The sequence below is a fragment of the Podarcis gaigeae genome (assembly GCF_964106915.1).
Source record: "Podarcis gaigeae genome assembly, chromosome: 6".
Lineage (NCBI taxonomy): Eukaryota > Metazoa > Chordata > Lepidosauria > Squamata > Lacertidae > Podarcis > Podarcis gaigeae.
This window is the reverse complement of record NC_139682.1, coordinates 6050326-6064950: the sequence shown is the minus strand read 5'-3', so window position 1 is coordinate 6064950 and position 14625 is coordinate 6050326. Positions and strand designations below refer to the sequence as shown.

The window sequence follows — 14625 nt, the reverse complement described above, 5'->3', positions numbered from 1 at the left end:
CTCAAACTGATGGGTTCAAATTACAAAACAGGCGACTCCGATGCAACACTAGCAAGAACTTTCCAATGGTAATAGGTGTTTGGCAGTGGAACAAACTGACTCAGAAGGTGGTGAACTGTCCTTCCTTGGGATGTTTTAAACAAAGGATGGATAGCTATCCGTCATGGATGCTTTAGTTGAGATTCCTGCATTGCAGGGGGTAGGACTAGAAGATCCCTGGGGTCCTTTCCAAACCTTACAATTACATGAATCTATGAGATATCGGGGGGGGGGGGGGAGGATGAAACATTTGCCCACTATATATAGTTGAATTTTCTGTTTTACAATTTAAAACACTCATTTTAAATCCTTTACATATCAATGACTTCCCTTCTCCTCTTTCCATGGTTCATTTTACATATCCTAAATTCCTGCATATTTTATAAAAACCATACCAATCAGCATTCCATTATTACATCCATCAAAACTTGTTTATACTTGTTTAATTTATCTTCATTCTGCCAACGTTTTCAGCTGTACACAATTATTTCCCATACATTCAATAATCGTTTTCCAATCTTCTTTAAACGTATGTTCTTCTTGTTCTCTTACTCTATATGTTAAGTCTGCAAGTTGTGCATATTTTGTCAACTTAAGTTGCCATTCTTCTTTGGTTGGGACTTTGCTCGTTTTCCATTTTGGGGCTAACAAAACACTGACTGCAGTTGTAGCATACATAAATAATCGTTTTTGACACCTGGGAATTTCAGTCTAAATTATCCCCAACTGAAAGGACTCTTGTTTTAAAACAGTTGAGAGCCAGTGTGGTGAAGTGGTTAAGAGCATTGGACTCGTAATCTGGTGAACTGGGTTCGATTCCCCGCTCCTCCACATGCAGCTGCTGGGTGACCTTGGGCCAGTCACACTTCTCTGAAGTCTCTCAGCCCCACTCACCTCACAGAGTGTTTGTTGTGGGGGAAGAAGGGAAAGGAGAATGTTAGCCACTTTGAGACTCCTTCGGGTAGTAATAAAGCGGAATATCAAATCCAAACTCTTCTTCTTCTAAAGTACTTTTAAACACCGTTTTCAATTCATTATGCATCATTTCCCAATACTTTTTTATCCTTTTACAAGTCCACATTTGCCCACATTTTGGGGTGTGCAAGACATACCCACCCACAAACATACACAATGACTGTTGGCTATCACATACCTCTCTGGCCCCCTGGCTGATGCTTGCTTATAAATATCAATGATGTTTTCAACCAGAAGGTTCCTTTGCAGTCCGTAGATGCCATGTCTGTCGAGGACCACTTCATGGCGGCAAGAAGGGCAGCGAAACCTCCCTGCGGAGCCCAAGGTCGTTCCTCGAGACTGAAACACATAGAAGAGATGTTTTGGAGGCAGCGACATCTCCCAAACCCGTCTGTGTGTGTTTGTATTATTGCAGTATTCCAGGCGCTTATCTAGCGTTCCTGTTTCCTTTGGGAAACAAAGCATATCAAAGAATGTGGTGTCTTTATGATATTTGGTTTAAGGTAAAGGGACCCCTAGCCATTAGGTCCAGTCTTGACCGACTCTGGGGTTGCAGTGCTCATCTCGCTTTATTGGCCAAGGGAGCCAGCTTCCGGGCCATGTGGCCAGCATGACTAAGAACTAGAGCAACACACGAAAATGCCGCTTACCTTCCCGCCAGAGTGATACCTATTTATCTACTTGCACTTTGACGTGCTTTTGAACTGCTAGGTTGGCAGGAGCAGGGACTGAGCAACGGGAGCTCACCCCATCACAGGGATTCGAACCGCTGACCTTCTGATCGGCAAGTCTTAGGCTCTGTGGTTTGGACCACAGCCCCACCCACGCTGGTTTATTATTATTATTCGGTTTATTTCCACCTATATACAGCCTGAGCCTGTGATGGAGGGGTTCACAGCATTAACACCCCAAAAAGGGTGTTGCTTTCCCCCATAGATGCAGCCTTGTACAGTCGTACCTTGGTTCTTGAACGCCTTGTGACTCGAATGTTTTGGCTCCCGAATGCCGCAAACCCGGCAGTGAGTGTTCCGGTTTGCAAACGTTTTTTGGAAGCCGAACACCCGACATGGCTTCTGCGGCTTCTGACTGAGTGCAGGATGCTCCTGCAGCCAACTGGAAGCCACGCCTTGGTTTTTGAACATTTTTGGAAGTCAAACGGACTTCCGGAACGGATTCCATTCGAGAACCAAGGTACGACTGTATTCAAACAGAAACCAGGCAGAGATATCTCTCTAGCTTCTCAACCTGCTGCTTTTCCACTCCTAGCATCTAGCTGGCATCACTCCTCTCTCCACTCTGGCCTGTGTCTGTCTAACTATCAGCCATTTGAGGGAGGGGTGCCTACCCATTTCTCATCTGACACAGATCCACTACCTTTGTTTCCTTAATGGCCCATTCACTAAGCTACCACCTCACCAGGAATTTGAATCCTTGCTTCTATTTTAACACTTGCTGGATCCAGGGGTTAGAAGGGTCCCAGCATACAACCCACTTCCCCCACAAAAAAACTCATAACTATATATATGTTGTCAATTGCAGTTTTAAAACATTCGGGTAATCCAAGCATGATGTCTCTCTCAGGCAAAGGGGAGGGTTGAGAAAGTGAAATATAAATGAGCCGGAGTTTACAAGGGACCAAATTTACATTTTTGTATTTGGACTGATACTTAAATTCATCTCTAATCATTCTAGAACAATAATAAGCCATTGCATTGGCTCCCAGTATGTTTCCAAGCACAATTCAAAGTGTTGGTGTTGACCTTTAAAGCGCTAAACAGCCTCGGTCCAGTATACCTGAAGCAGCGTCTCCACCTCCATCGTTCTGCCCGGACACTAAGATCCAGCGCCGAGGGACTTCTGGTGGTTCCCTCCCTGCGAGAAGCAAAGCTACAGGGAACCAGGCAGAGGGCCTTCTCGGTGGTGGCGCCCGCCCTGTGGAACCCTCCCATCAGATGTCAAAGAGATAAGCAACTATCTGACATTTAGAAGACATCTTAAGGCAGCCCTGTTCAGGGAAGTTTTTAATGTGTGACATTTTAATGTATTTTTAATGTTTGTTGGAAGCCACCCAGAGTGGCTGGGGAAACCGAGACAGATGGCCGGAGTACAAATTATTATTATTATTATTATTATTATTATTATTATTATTATTATTATTATATTCAGAGTTGCCTTTATTCTGACTGAGGCCATGTTGAACTTCATAAAAGGTGACTAAATTGTCCCAGTGAGTCTTCAAAAACACAGCTATTGAAATATATCACAACTTCGGCTCAGAACAGGTGTTATAATGAAAGTCATCGTGGAAACCTCCAGAGAGGCTGCCAGGAAGCAGACAAGTTACGTGGGCTGCTCAAGAAGGACTGATGATATTTTTACAAGAAACCAAAGGCCAGAAGCCAAGAGCAAAACGCAAGACATTTAATCGTGTGAAGGCAGGTGTCAGGCATCTCTCAGGAGAACGGAAGGAGCTGGAAATTAGAACAGTCGCAATCCCCTAGTTATCCAAATCTGTCTGGACGTAGCCTGAGGAACGAATCTAAGCCCTGCAAGGCAAGCAAATGTCTTGGGGGAAATGTCAGGATTTGGTATCTTCCCACCCAAATGCTTCAGCCCCCCTGAAATTAAATCACAGTACACTAGTCTTGAGAGTCCCATGGACTGCGAGAAGATCAAACCTATCCATTATGAAGGAAATCAGCCCTGAGTGCTCACTGGAAGGACAGATCCTGAAGCTGAGGCTCCAATACTTTGGTCACCTCATGAGAAGAGAAGACTCCCTGGAAAAGACCCTGATGTTGGGAAAGATGGAGGGCACAAGGAGAAGGTTGACGACAGAGGATGAGATGGTGGGACAGTGTTCTCGAAGCTACCAGCATGAGTTTGACCAAACTGTGGGAGGCAGTGGAAGACAGGAGTGCCTGGCGTGCTCTGGTCCAGGGGGTCACGAAGAGTCAGATACAACAAAACGACTAAACAACAACAACAAAGACTAGTCTTTGCCAACCTGGATGTGCAGGACTACATCTCCCATCTGCCCCAGCCAGCATGGGCTGATGGGAATTGTAGTCCAAGACATCAGGATGCTTTTGGCTTGGAGAAGGCCGCAGCAAGTGCAGAGCTAGATAAAGCCATGCCTTCAAGCTCAAGAGTTTGTTTTTGTTGACTGATGCTAAGATTTCCAACCTGCTTTCTCTCTCCAGCGGAGGCTAACGAAAACCCCACCTAAAATGATTAATTATAATAATCATACCAGTGCCACAGAAACCACAGAGCAAATAGCATGACACCACACCTAAAGCAGCGTAAGAAGAACTCAAGGAGCCAGCTAACAAATAACAACAATGCACACAGCAACAGTGTTAAACACCTGCAAGCAGAGGAGAAATGCTAATTGCTTTGGCTAATAGCTAATTGCTCTCTGGGAAGGGATCGCAGCTCAGTTCTGCAGAGCAGGCACTTTGCATGCGGACCATCCCAGGTCCGACTTAGGACATCTCTGGTTAAAAGAATCAGATGGCGAGGAAAAGACGCCTGAGACCCTAGCCCAGTGGGTTCCCAAATTTGGAGGAGCCACTGCTCCCTTATTTCCACAAACTCATCCCCAGCACTGGTAGCCCTACCCTATAGTTGCTGTTGTCACCATCTGCAGTGATCATGGAGCCCAAAAAAGTAAAATCTCTCACTGCCTCAATTTCTTCCCCTTCTATTTGCCAGGAGGTGATGGGCCCAGTGGCCATGATCTTAGTTTTTTTGATGTTGAGCTTCAGACCATATTTTGCGCTCTCCTCTTTCACCCTCATTAAAAGGTTCTTTAATTCCTCCTCACTTTCTGCCATCAAGGTTGTGTCATCTTGATTGTTGTTAGCCGCCCTGAGCCCGGCTTCGGCTGGGGAGGGCGGGATATAAATAAAAATTATTATTATTATTATTATTATTATTATTATTATTATTATTATTATCTGCATATCTGAGGTTGTTGATATTTCTTCCGGCGATCTTAATTCCGGCTTGGGAATCATCCAGCCCAGCCTTTCGCATGATGAATTCTGCATATAAGTTAAATAAACAGGGAGACAATATACAGCCTTGTCGTACGGCCCTACCCTATAAAAAGCGTTATTCAGAATAGCGATTTGCACAACCAACTATGGAAGATAACGGCACAATAACATTCAAAAGCAATAATGATTAATTGCACATTCGTTCACATTTCCCTTATAGCTATTCGGCTAAATTAATACAACAAAGTGGGTGGACTCGATACCAGCTTTTCAAAGACCTCTAGAGGCAGCCCCCTGTAACCCCACCACCCAACTTAGGAACCAAATGGATGCCCCAAATGGTTACTACGAGCCAGAGTAGAGAACACTGGCCTAGATCAGGGGTGGGGACCTTCTTCAGCCTGGGGGTTGCATTCCCTTTTAGGCAAGCTTTTTGGGGAGCTGGCACATGCCAGATGCTTTGAGCGGGAGCAGAGTAAGATACATTTTACCTTTGTACAGTAGGCTAGTTTTTACACAAAGAGACCCTTTTTGTTCTCCACCCAATGGATCCAAAGGCTCCATTGTCAGGGACATGGGTGGCGCTGTGGTCTAAACCACTGAGCCTCTTGGGCTTGCTGAAGTGTTGGCAAACGCTGATCTGGTCCTGAATGGGGTAACTGTGCCCCTGAAGGACCAGGTGTGCAGCCTGGGAGTCATTTTGGACTCACAGCTGTCCATGGAGGCGCAGGTCAATTCTGTGTCCAGGGCAGCTGTTTACCAGCTCCATCTGGTACGCGGGATGAGACCCTACCTGCCCACGGACTGTCTCACCAGAGTGGTGCATGCTCTGGTTATCTCCCGCTTGGATTACAGCAATGCACTCTACGTGGGGCTACCTTTGAAGGTAACAACTAATCCAGAATGCGGCAGCTAGACTGGTGACTGGGAGCGGCTGCCGAGACCACATAACACCAATCTTGAAAGACCTACAATGGCTTCCAGTATGTTTCCGAGCACAATTCAAAGTGTTGATGCTGACCTTTAAAGCCCTAAACAGCCTCGGTCCAGTATACCTGAAGGAGCGTCTCCACCCCCATCGTTCTGCCCAGACACTGAAGTCCAGTGCCGAGGGCCTTCTGGCGGTTCCCTCACTGCGAGAAGCCAAGTTACAGGGAACCAGGCAGAGGGCCTTCTTGGAAGTGGCGCCCGCCCCGTGGAACGCCCTCCCACTAGATGTCAAGGAAATAAACAACTATCTGACTTTTAGAAGACATCTGAAGGCAGCCCTGTTTAGGGAAGCTTTTAATGTTTGATGCATTACTGTATTTTAATATTGTGTTGGAAGCCGCCCAGAGTGGCTGGGGAAACCCAGCCAGATGGGCGGGGTATAAATAATTCTATTATTATTATATGTTGTAGCTGTTCTTTCCATTATTATATGTTGTAGCTGTGATTCCTGCATTGCAGGGGGTTGGACTAGATAGCTCTTACAGTCCCTTTCCAACCCTACAATTCTGTGCTTCATAAGCAAGCCATTTAGTTGAAGCCTTAAAGGCAAAGCATTTTTTATACTGACAGCAGCATTGTTTAAACTCGGCTCTGTCCAAGCGCCCTGGATTGATTCCAGGCAATGTGATTACTATAGGTCAGCAATCATTCTTTTCAATATCATTACCTCTAAGCACTTCTGCACTGGGTTTTTCCTCATGCTTTCCTCTTAATGGAATAATGATGATGATGATGAATCTGCACGTGCTCAGTTTGGATTAGTACCACGCTATGTTTGCACCCAGTCCCACAACAGCTGCAGGGTCAGAAACAGTATAAGGGCCACTTCTGAGCTGGCAATCCCTGTGTAGAACAGAGAGATGGTGCATTGGGTTCCTGGTCCATCTGTCCATTGCGTACCAGCAGGGCTGGGGCGCTGGCATCTCAGTACGAAAACACTGCTGCCCATTGCAGAGAGTTTGGAGGCACCTCCCCATTTAGGGCACAGTATCCTGTGCAAGAAGGACGCGGGTGGGACTGTGGGTTAAACCACAGAGCCTAGGACTTGCCGATCAGAAGGTCGGTGGTTCAAATCCCTGTGACGGGGTGAGCTCCTGTTGCCCGGTCCCTGCTCCTGCCAACCTAGCAGTTCGAAAGCACGTCAAAGTGCAAGTAGATAAATAGGTACCGCTCCAGTGGAAAGGTAAACGGCATTTCCGTGCGCTGCTCTGGTTCGCCAGAAGCGGCTCAGTCATGCTGGCCACATGACCCGGAAGCTGTACGCCAGCTGCCTCGGCCAATAAAGTGAGATGAGCGCCGCAACCCCAGAGTCGTCCGCGACTGGACCTAACGGTCAGGGGTCCCTTTACGTTTATCCTGTGCAAGGGACGTATGAAGGGGGGTGCGGTCCGCCCCGAGTGTCACCCTGACGGGGGTGACAAAATGGCGGGTGGCATTCATCACAGTGGGGCCTGCAGGGCACATGAGCCACACGTCTCGGCTTCCGCAGGCTCCACGCTGTCCGCCCACTGCCTCCCCACCCCCAGCTGTAGGGCGGCTGCGAAGAAGAAGAAGAAGAAGAAGAAGAAGAAGAAGAAGAAGAAGAAGAAGAAGAAGAAGAAGAAGAAGAGGGGAGGAGGAGGAGGAGGAGTTTGGATTTGATATCCCGCTTTATCACTACCCAAAGGAGTCTCAAAACAGCTCACAATCTCCTTCCCCTTCCTCCCCCACAACAAACACTCTGTGAGGTGAGTGGGGCTGAGAGACTTCAGAGAAGTGTGACTAGCCCAAGGTCACCCAGCAACTGCATGTGGAGGAGCAGGGAAGCAAACCCGGTTCCCCAGATTACGAGTCCACCGCTCTTAACCACTACACCACACTGGCTCTCTGAGGCCCTGCTGCGCACCCCATCCCATATGGGCACCGTGCACCAGTGCCACGTCTTGTCCCTATGGGCGCTGTGTCTCATCCCTATGGGCACCGCATGCCCCGTGGCATGTGGCACCCATAGGGATGGCACGGGACAACACGGAGCACACAGCGCCCTTAAAGACGGGGTGCACCGCGCTGCCCACAGGGATGGCACGGAACGCCGAGCGCCCCGTTCTGTCCATATGGGCACCAAGCGCCCTGCCTCTGGGCACTTCACCCCAGGTGCCCTAGGGGCTTCCTCCGTCCCTGTCCTGTGCCTCTTCTGTTGACTCAGATGCCACAGGTGACCCCCCTCCGCTGCTATTTGGCTTGAACAGTGTTGCTCCCCATGTGACGTGCCCAAGGGGAGTGTTGCAGGACTGAGTCATCACTGGCAACAGCAGCGGCCCTGGGATGATGATGAGGTTACTTGCCCAACTCATCCTTTGGTCATTTCTGCTCCTCCTTTGGGTAGTCTTAACTGCAAGTTCAGAAGAGCCTGCTGGATCAGGAGAATGACCCACCTGATCTAGCATTCAGTTCCCCCAAATGAACCCACATGTACATGGCTGTTGTTTTGGCTGCATAAACAGAGCTGCTCTCCCCTGAAGACTGGAGCTGCGATATAGGATATCATTGACAATGACATGCCTGTAGCTGCAGCCAAAATAAAGGACCCCTCCAAACGTCCTTTTAGCTGTGCATTCATGATGGTATCGGGGCAGTTATCCTGCTTTCAATACTCTCTGTATTTGCAAAAGTTGCAGGTGAGACATGCCACCTCCTTTCCAATCGGTGCAAGCCCCATTAACTTCCTGCTGCAATCCTATAACTTTATACCATACACGACTCAGGACCTCAATAACTTAAGGACCACCTCTCCCATACAAGCCGACCCAGACCTTGTGGTTTGGAGGGTGACAACACGAGGACAGGCCTTTTCCATGGTGACTTTCCACTTGTCCAGTGCTCTGCCCAGAGACTTGCCTGGCACCATCATTACCGTATTTTTCGCTCTATAACATGCACCCGACCATAACACGCACGTAGTTTTTAGAGGAGGAAAGCAAGGAAAAAAATATTCTAAATAAAACAGTGGATGTATGAGTTTTGTGGTTCATGCTGTGGCCACAGACATGTAATCTGACAGTGAGTTTGGGGTAGCCCAATGCAAAAATCCTGAGGATCCATGTGGATCCATGCTTTGTAACCACGTTTTTGCACCACTGCGGCCCCAGGAAACAGTGGGTGCGTGTGTTTTTTGGTGCAAGATGTAGCCATGGACATGCTATGTGGTCTGATGGTGAATTTGGGGTGACCCAGTGCAAAAATCCTGAGGATCCATGTGGATCCGTGCTTTGTAACCACGTTTTAAGTGGGGAGGGAAGGAAAAGCACTCAAGGGACAAGGAGCACGCGTGGGGGGTGTGGAGAAGGATGCTGCTGATAATGCAGGAGAGGGGTATAAGAGAAGGCTCCTGTCCTCTCCCACTTTGCTCCTTTAAAGAAAGCAGGCTCCCCCCCCAGCTTGCTGAAAAACTTTGCTGCTATTTAGCCAGCTGAGTGGGGAGGAGAGAGGGACAGAGAGCCTGCTTGCTTTAAAGGAACCAACCGGACAGGAGCTGCTTACACTCGTGTAAGTGGCTCCTCTCCTCTCTCGCTTTGCTCCTTTAAAGAAGCAGGCTCTCTGTCCCTCTCTCCTCCCCACTCAGCAGCTCTTCTCCCGCTTTGCTGTTTCAAAGCGAGCCACGGAGGAGGGAAGGAAGGGGAACCATGGATCCTCTGCTCACGACTGTATCAGATCCCCCGATCCGCCACCCACAGGCATTCCCTCCATAACATGCACAGACATTTCCCCTTACTTTCTAGGAGGAAAAAAGTGAGTGTTATGGTGCAAAAAATACGGTAAATGTCTTTAGGCACCAGACAAAAACATTCCTATTTATCCAGACCTTCAGCCATTAAGCAATCCACAGCCTTTTGAAAAGGGGGACAGGACTGTTACTATGATTTTTTTCTCTCTCCAATGGTTTTATTGTCTTTTATTATTATGCTATGTAAATTATGTATTTAATGCTGTACACTGCCCTGGGTATATAAATAGAATAAATAAACAAGTGTTTCATGGGGCAAGGGGTTGGCACATTTTCATTGTGCCCTTCCAGATGGCAATAATGCAATAACTTTGGGGCAAGCATCACAGAACAAGTAGCAAAGCGGAATGATTTGTGGACAGTCCATTATAAATCCACCACTAATGGGCTATTCTTGTGTCGGCGACATGTTGCAGAATGCACTCACAACTCTCCCCCACCCCACAAAAAAACCCCATCAGTAGGGATGGGCCCACAGTGGAAGACATAGGGTGATAATCAATGCTAAGCATTCTCAGACCCACTGGAATGAATGAAGTAACTTAAATACACTCATTTCAGTGGCTCAGCTCTTGGGTATAATTTAGTTGGATGCAACCCGCAGGTCCTTACGCTTTGCAGCACTCTCTATAAAGTTCCAAGGAGGAAAGATTCCTTGGGGAATCCCCTTCTGATAAAAGAGCGGTTCTTATTTTTGATTTTGGGCCAGTTCAAACAATCATGCGCTCTTTGCGACTACAGGGCCTGCGGCAGTTGCACACTGCTAGCACTGCATTATACCAGGATGAAAACACACCTTAAGCAAATGTTTCTCGATTTGTCCCATGTGGTACATATTTTATATCGGCAACTGAATTTTCTAGTGTTTGGCGCGGACATTTGGTTTTAAACAAATGGCTGAAATCACACACACTGGGTGGAGAATGGCAGCTGAAGTCATCGGCGGCGGCATCCGTCTATCTCGAGAGACAAGGGAGTGCACCTCTGGGGGTGAAGTCCAACTGCTGGAGAATCACAGCACCTGCTGTGGCTGAATAGATTGGGAACTCGTAACTGCTGCCTCCAGCATTGTTTTTGGTGCATTAGCAGCAACCAAGGATACCTCTGGGGGGGTGGGGGGCAAGCCTGGGCAGTGTGGCTGGAGGTCTTGCGCTGCCCAGATGACAAGACCACCCTGTCGGCCTCACTGATGGGGTCCAAAGGAAAGCAGAGCAAGACGTTTGGCACCAGCTTGGCTGAAGGAGTTGCGAGAAGGACTCCACACCAGATTTGTGCAGGGTTTACTCTTTAGCCTTTTCTTCTCCCGAATATGTCCCATGAGGCAGCAGGTACTGTAGCTGAAGTACATTCAGTTTCATCAGCTGACCCCACCAGTTCTATAGCTATGGATAAGTATTGCTCCCTCTCCGCTTTTTGCAAACCATTCCGTTCTATAAATAGGTACCATGTACTTAGCCATCTTATAGCACAGGGGTGGGGAACCTCAGGGGTGGGGGCCAAATGCAGCCCTCCAGACCTCACTACCGTCTCCACCCCCATCGTTCAGCCCGGACGCTGAGGTCCAGTGCCGAGGGCCTTCTGGCGGTTCCCTCATTGCAAGAAGCAAAGCTACAGGGAACCAGGCAGAGGGCCTTCTCGGTGGTGGCGCCCGCCCTGTGGAACGCCCTCCCATCAGATGTCAAGGCAGTAAACAACTACCTAACATTTAGAAGACATCTGAAGGCAGCCCTCTTCAGGGAAGTTTTTAATGTGTGACATTTTAATGCTTTTTAATCTTTGTTGGAAGCCGCCCAGAGTGGCTGGGGAAACCCAGACAGATGGGCGGGGGTACAAATATAATAATAATAATAATAATAATAGTAGTAGTAGTAGTAGTAGTAGTAGTAGTAGTAGTAGTAGTAGTAGTATTCCTGGGACCCCGAGCTCTCCCTAGGCCACACCCCTTCATCCACAGGCCACGCCCATTACTCCCAGGCCACACCCCTCAACATTTTGACACCCTCCTTGAGTGTTTTTGCCTGCGCTCAATGTGTCCTTGTCCTCCGATGTTACCTGTTACTTGTCTTGCTGTAGAATACAGAGGGATGTGCAGGTAAAAGTAACTAACAAAGGTAAAATGGGCATTATTTGTTCTGCCCACCTTTGCCCTCTGTGTCTGGCCTGCGGCCCCCCCAGGAGGAAAAACAGCCCCCAGTCTGCAAAAGCTTCCCCAGCCCTCTTGTAATTATTTTTTAAAAATCCAAACAGGGAGCCAGGAGTGCCGCCTCGCCACCATACAGGGGTCGCTTATAGCATGTGTCCGTCAGTCCACGCAGATTCCCCCCGTGATCTTGCAAGACATATGCCCTTCCCCAAAGCTCACGCCACCTGCAAGGACGACGGGCATTTTGCTAGCGATTCCATCTCCCTGGTGCCACCTTCTCCCTTTGAACACGTATGCGCTTAGACCCAAAATGAAAACCAAGGCAAGCTGCAAACCCAGGCATGTTCATGGCTCACCTGAAAGATGTCGTTGGCACATTTCCTGCACAGGTTGTGCTGGCAGGGCAGGATGACGACCGGCTTGGTAAACATCTCCAAACAGATGGGGCAAATTAGTTGCCTTTCCAGGCTATCCATGGTGGGGCAATCTCTAGGGCAGGAGTTGTAGTCCATGTGGGTCGACATGACAAGGGAAGAGGCAAGTGCCGATCTGGAGTCGGCTCCCTGTGTGCCCTCGCGCCAGTCCTGGAGTGCGGGGGTGAGAAAGGGCAAGGGGAACGGCTCATGACTGCCAACGCCTCCATGTGGGAGGCAGCTGTTTGCTCTGATTTCCCCAAGGTCCGCAAAAGCTCAGCTCGAACGCTCCAAGAATGTGATGGTGGAGACTTTCTTGCTCCTGCCGCCAGGGAACAGTTTGCCTTTTTATTCTGCCTCAGCATCCCTGCTCAGACACAGGCGCCGTGCATCGAAGATACTGTTACGTGCCACCCCAATCTCCAAGCAGCGAGAGACTCCAGGGAATGAAGGCCAGCAGAGTCGGTGGCGTCTTTAAGATATGGAAAGCGTAATGCTGGTGGTCAAGAAAAGAGGTTTAAAGTCTGTCTCAGGGCAAATCTTTTAAAATGTAGTATAAACGCTGACCAGCGGCGTAGCGTGGGTTGTCAGCACCCGGGGCAAGGCAAGTAATTTGCGCCCCCTAACCTGGGGCAAGGCAAGTACTTTGCGCCCCCTAACCCGGGGCAAGGCAAGTAATTTGCGCCCCTAACCCCTAACCTGCCGCCGCTGCCAGCTTCTTCTTGCTGCTGCCTGGGCTGGTCGGGTGTGGTTCTCTCCCGCGCTCAGTGCTGCGTTGGGCGGCCGCTGCACTGTCCCTCCCCCAGATAGTCCCTCCCTCGCTCTCTCTCCACTCCGCACCACAACGCATGCCTGGCACCCTCCACAGTGGGCGGCGACCCGGCAGCTTGGATCGGATTCGGACAGCCAGCACTGCAGTGAGAGAGAGTGAGTGAGCCAGGTAGGGGCAGAGAGCTGCGAGTGCGAGCGCCCCCCCAAATGTTGCGCCCGGTGCGGCTGGCCCCCCCTGCACCCCCCACGCTACGCTACTGATGCTGACAACTGGGAAACACTGGCCGGCAGGTGCTCCAGTTGGAGAACAGCCTTTACCTAAGGTGTCATGGGCTTTGAAGACACTCGAACTCAGGACACAAGGGAGAAATGTGCTGAGAGGAAGGCACGCTTGGCAAATCCACACTGTGATCAGCTCCCACCCGGAAACCTATGTCCCCACTGTGGAAGGACGTGTGGGTCCAGAATTGGCCTCCGCAGTCACTTACAGACTCATTGTTAAAACCGTGTTTATGGAAAACAATCTTACTCAGCTACGAGTCATCGCCAAAGAAGAAGAAGGATATATGGTTTCATTTAAACTTTTAATTGTAATCTGCTTGGGGGCAGGGACCTGCCTTGTGTGCATTTTCCTGTGTGAAGCACCATCTTCACAACACTATAAAGAACCAGAAATCAGAACATAGAGCTAAAACCTCCACCCCTTTCTTTGAAAATAGATAAGGAAGAACCTTATGGAGCAACTTTTGGTTGGGATGGGGGCAATACACGAGGTTCCCTTTGAAGACTGCATGGAAACAGGAGCTAATGCAGAATGCAGCCCGTGGCTATTATCTCTGGTGGGATAGTGTCTAGCTAGTGTGTCAGACTAGGATCTGGGGGACGACCAGGGTTCGAATCCCCACTCAGTCATGAAGCTCACTGGGCCAGTCTCTGCCTCTTGGCCTAACCTACATCACAGGGTTGTTGTAACCATATGAGCCCCTTAGAGGAAAAGGAAATGGGCTGGTCTTATTGAAAACTTCCACTTCTCCTCAGAATTCCTCAGAAATTTCTGTGGCCCCTCTACACAAGATAGCTTTGCATCCAAGGGCTGCCGCAGATGGGCGGGGTATAAATAAGTTATGATTATCATCACAGTTGCTCAGGACAAGAACCCAAGCTACACAAGGAAGGTGGCTCCCATGCTTGATTTCTTCCTCCTTTAAGTCACAGCATTTTGGTTAATGGCAGAAAAGGCCCTAATCCAGCCTTAAAATAAACATTAAAAAAAAACCAAAAACAGATCAAGAGAACACTTGGGGTGATTTTTTTGCCTTGAAAACATTTATTTTACAACCTTGGTTTCTGATAATTTAGCAGTCTTTATTTTTTCAATTTTATGTTCCTATTCAGACATACAATACATAAATTACATGCTAAAACATAAAATAAATTCCTTCTGCTTGAACTGTAGGTATGTACAGGAGCTCAGTATTTGCGAGTGTTAACAATCCACAAAGTTCGGACAGCCACAGCTACTTACAT

General features: G+C 48.6%; 1 protein-coding gene across 1 annotated transcript in view; it reads right to left on the bottom strand.

The window, feature by feature from the left end:
* Positions 1-12694, bottom strand: part of LOC310847007 (tripartite motif-containing protein 54-like) — a 38928-nt gene extending 26234 nt beyond the window's left edge. Inside the window, exons 1-2 of the mRNA XM_083744364.1 lie at positions 12271-12694; positions 1193-1353 (exon numbers count right to left, since the gene is read on the bottom strand). Of these exons, the coding sequence (XP_083600490.1) occupies positions 1193-1353; positions 12271-12438 (329 nt within the window). The 5' untranslated portion in view covers positions 12439-12694. The remainder of the gene's footprint in view (positions 1-1192; positions 1354-12270) is intronic.
* Positions 12695-14625: the final 1931 nt, after the last annotated feature.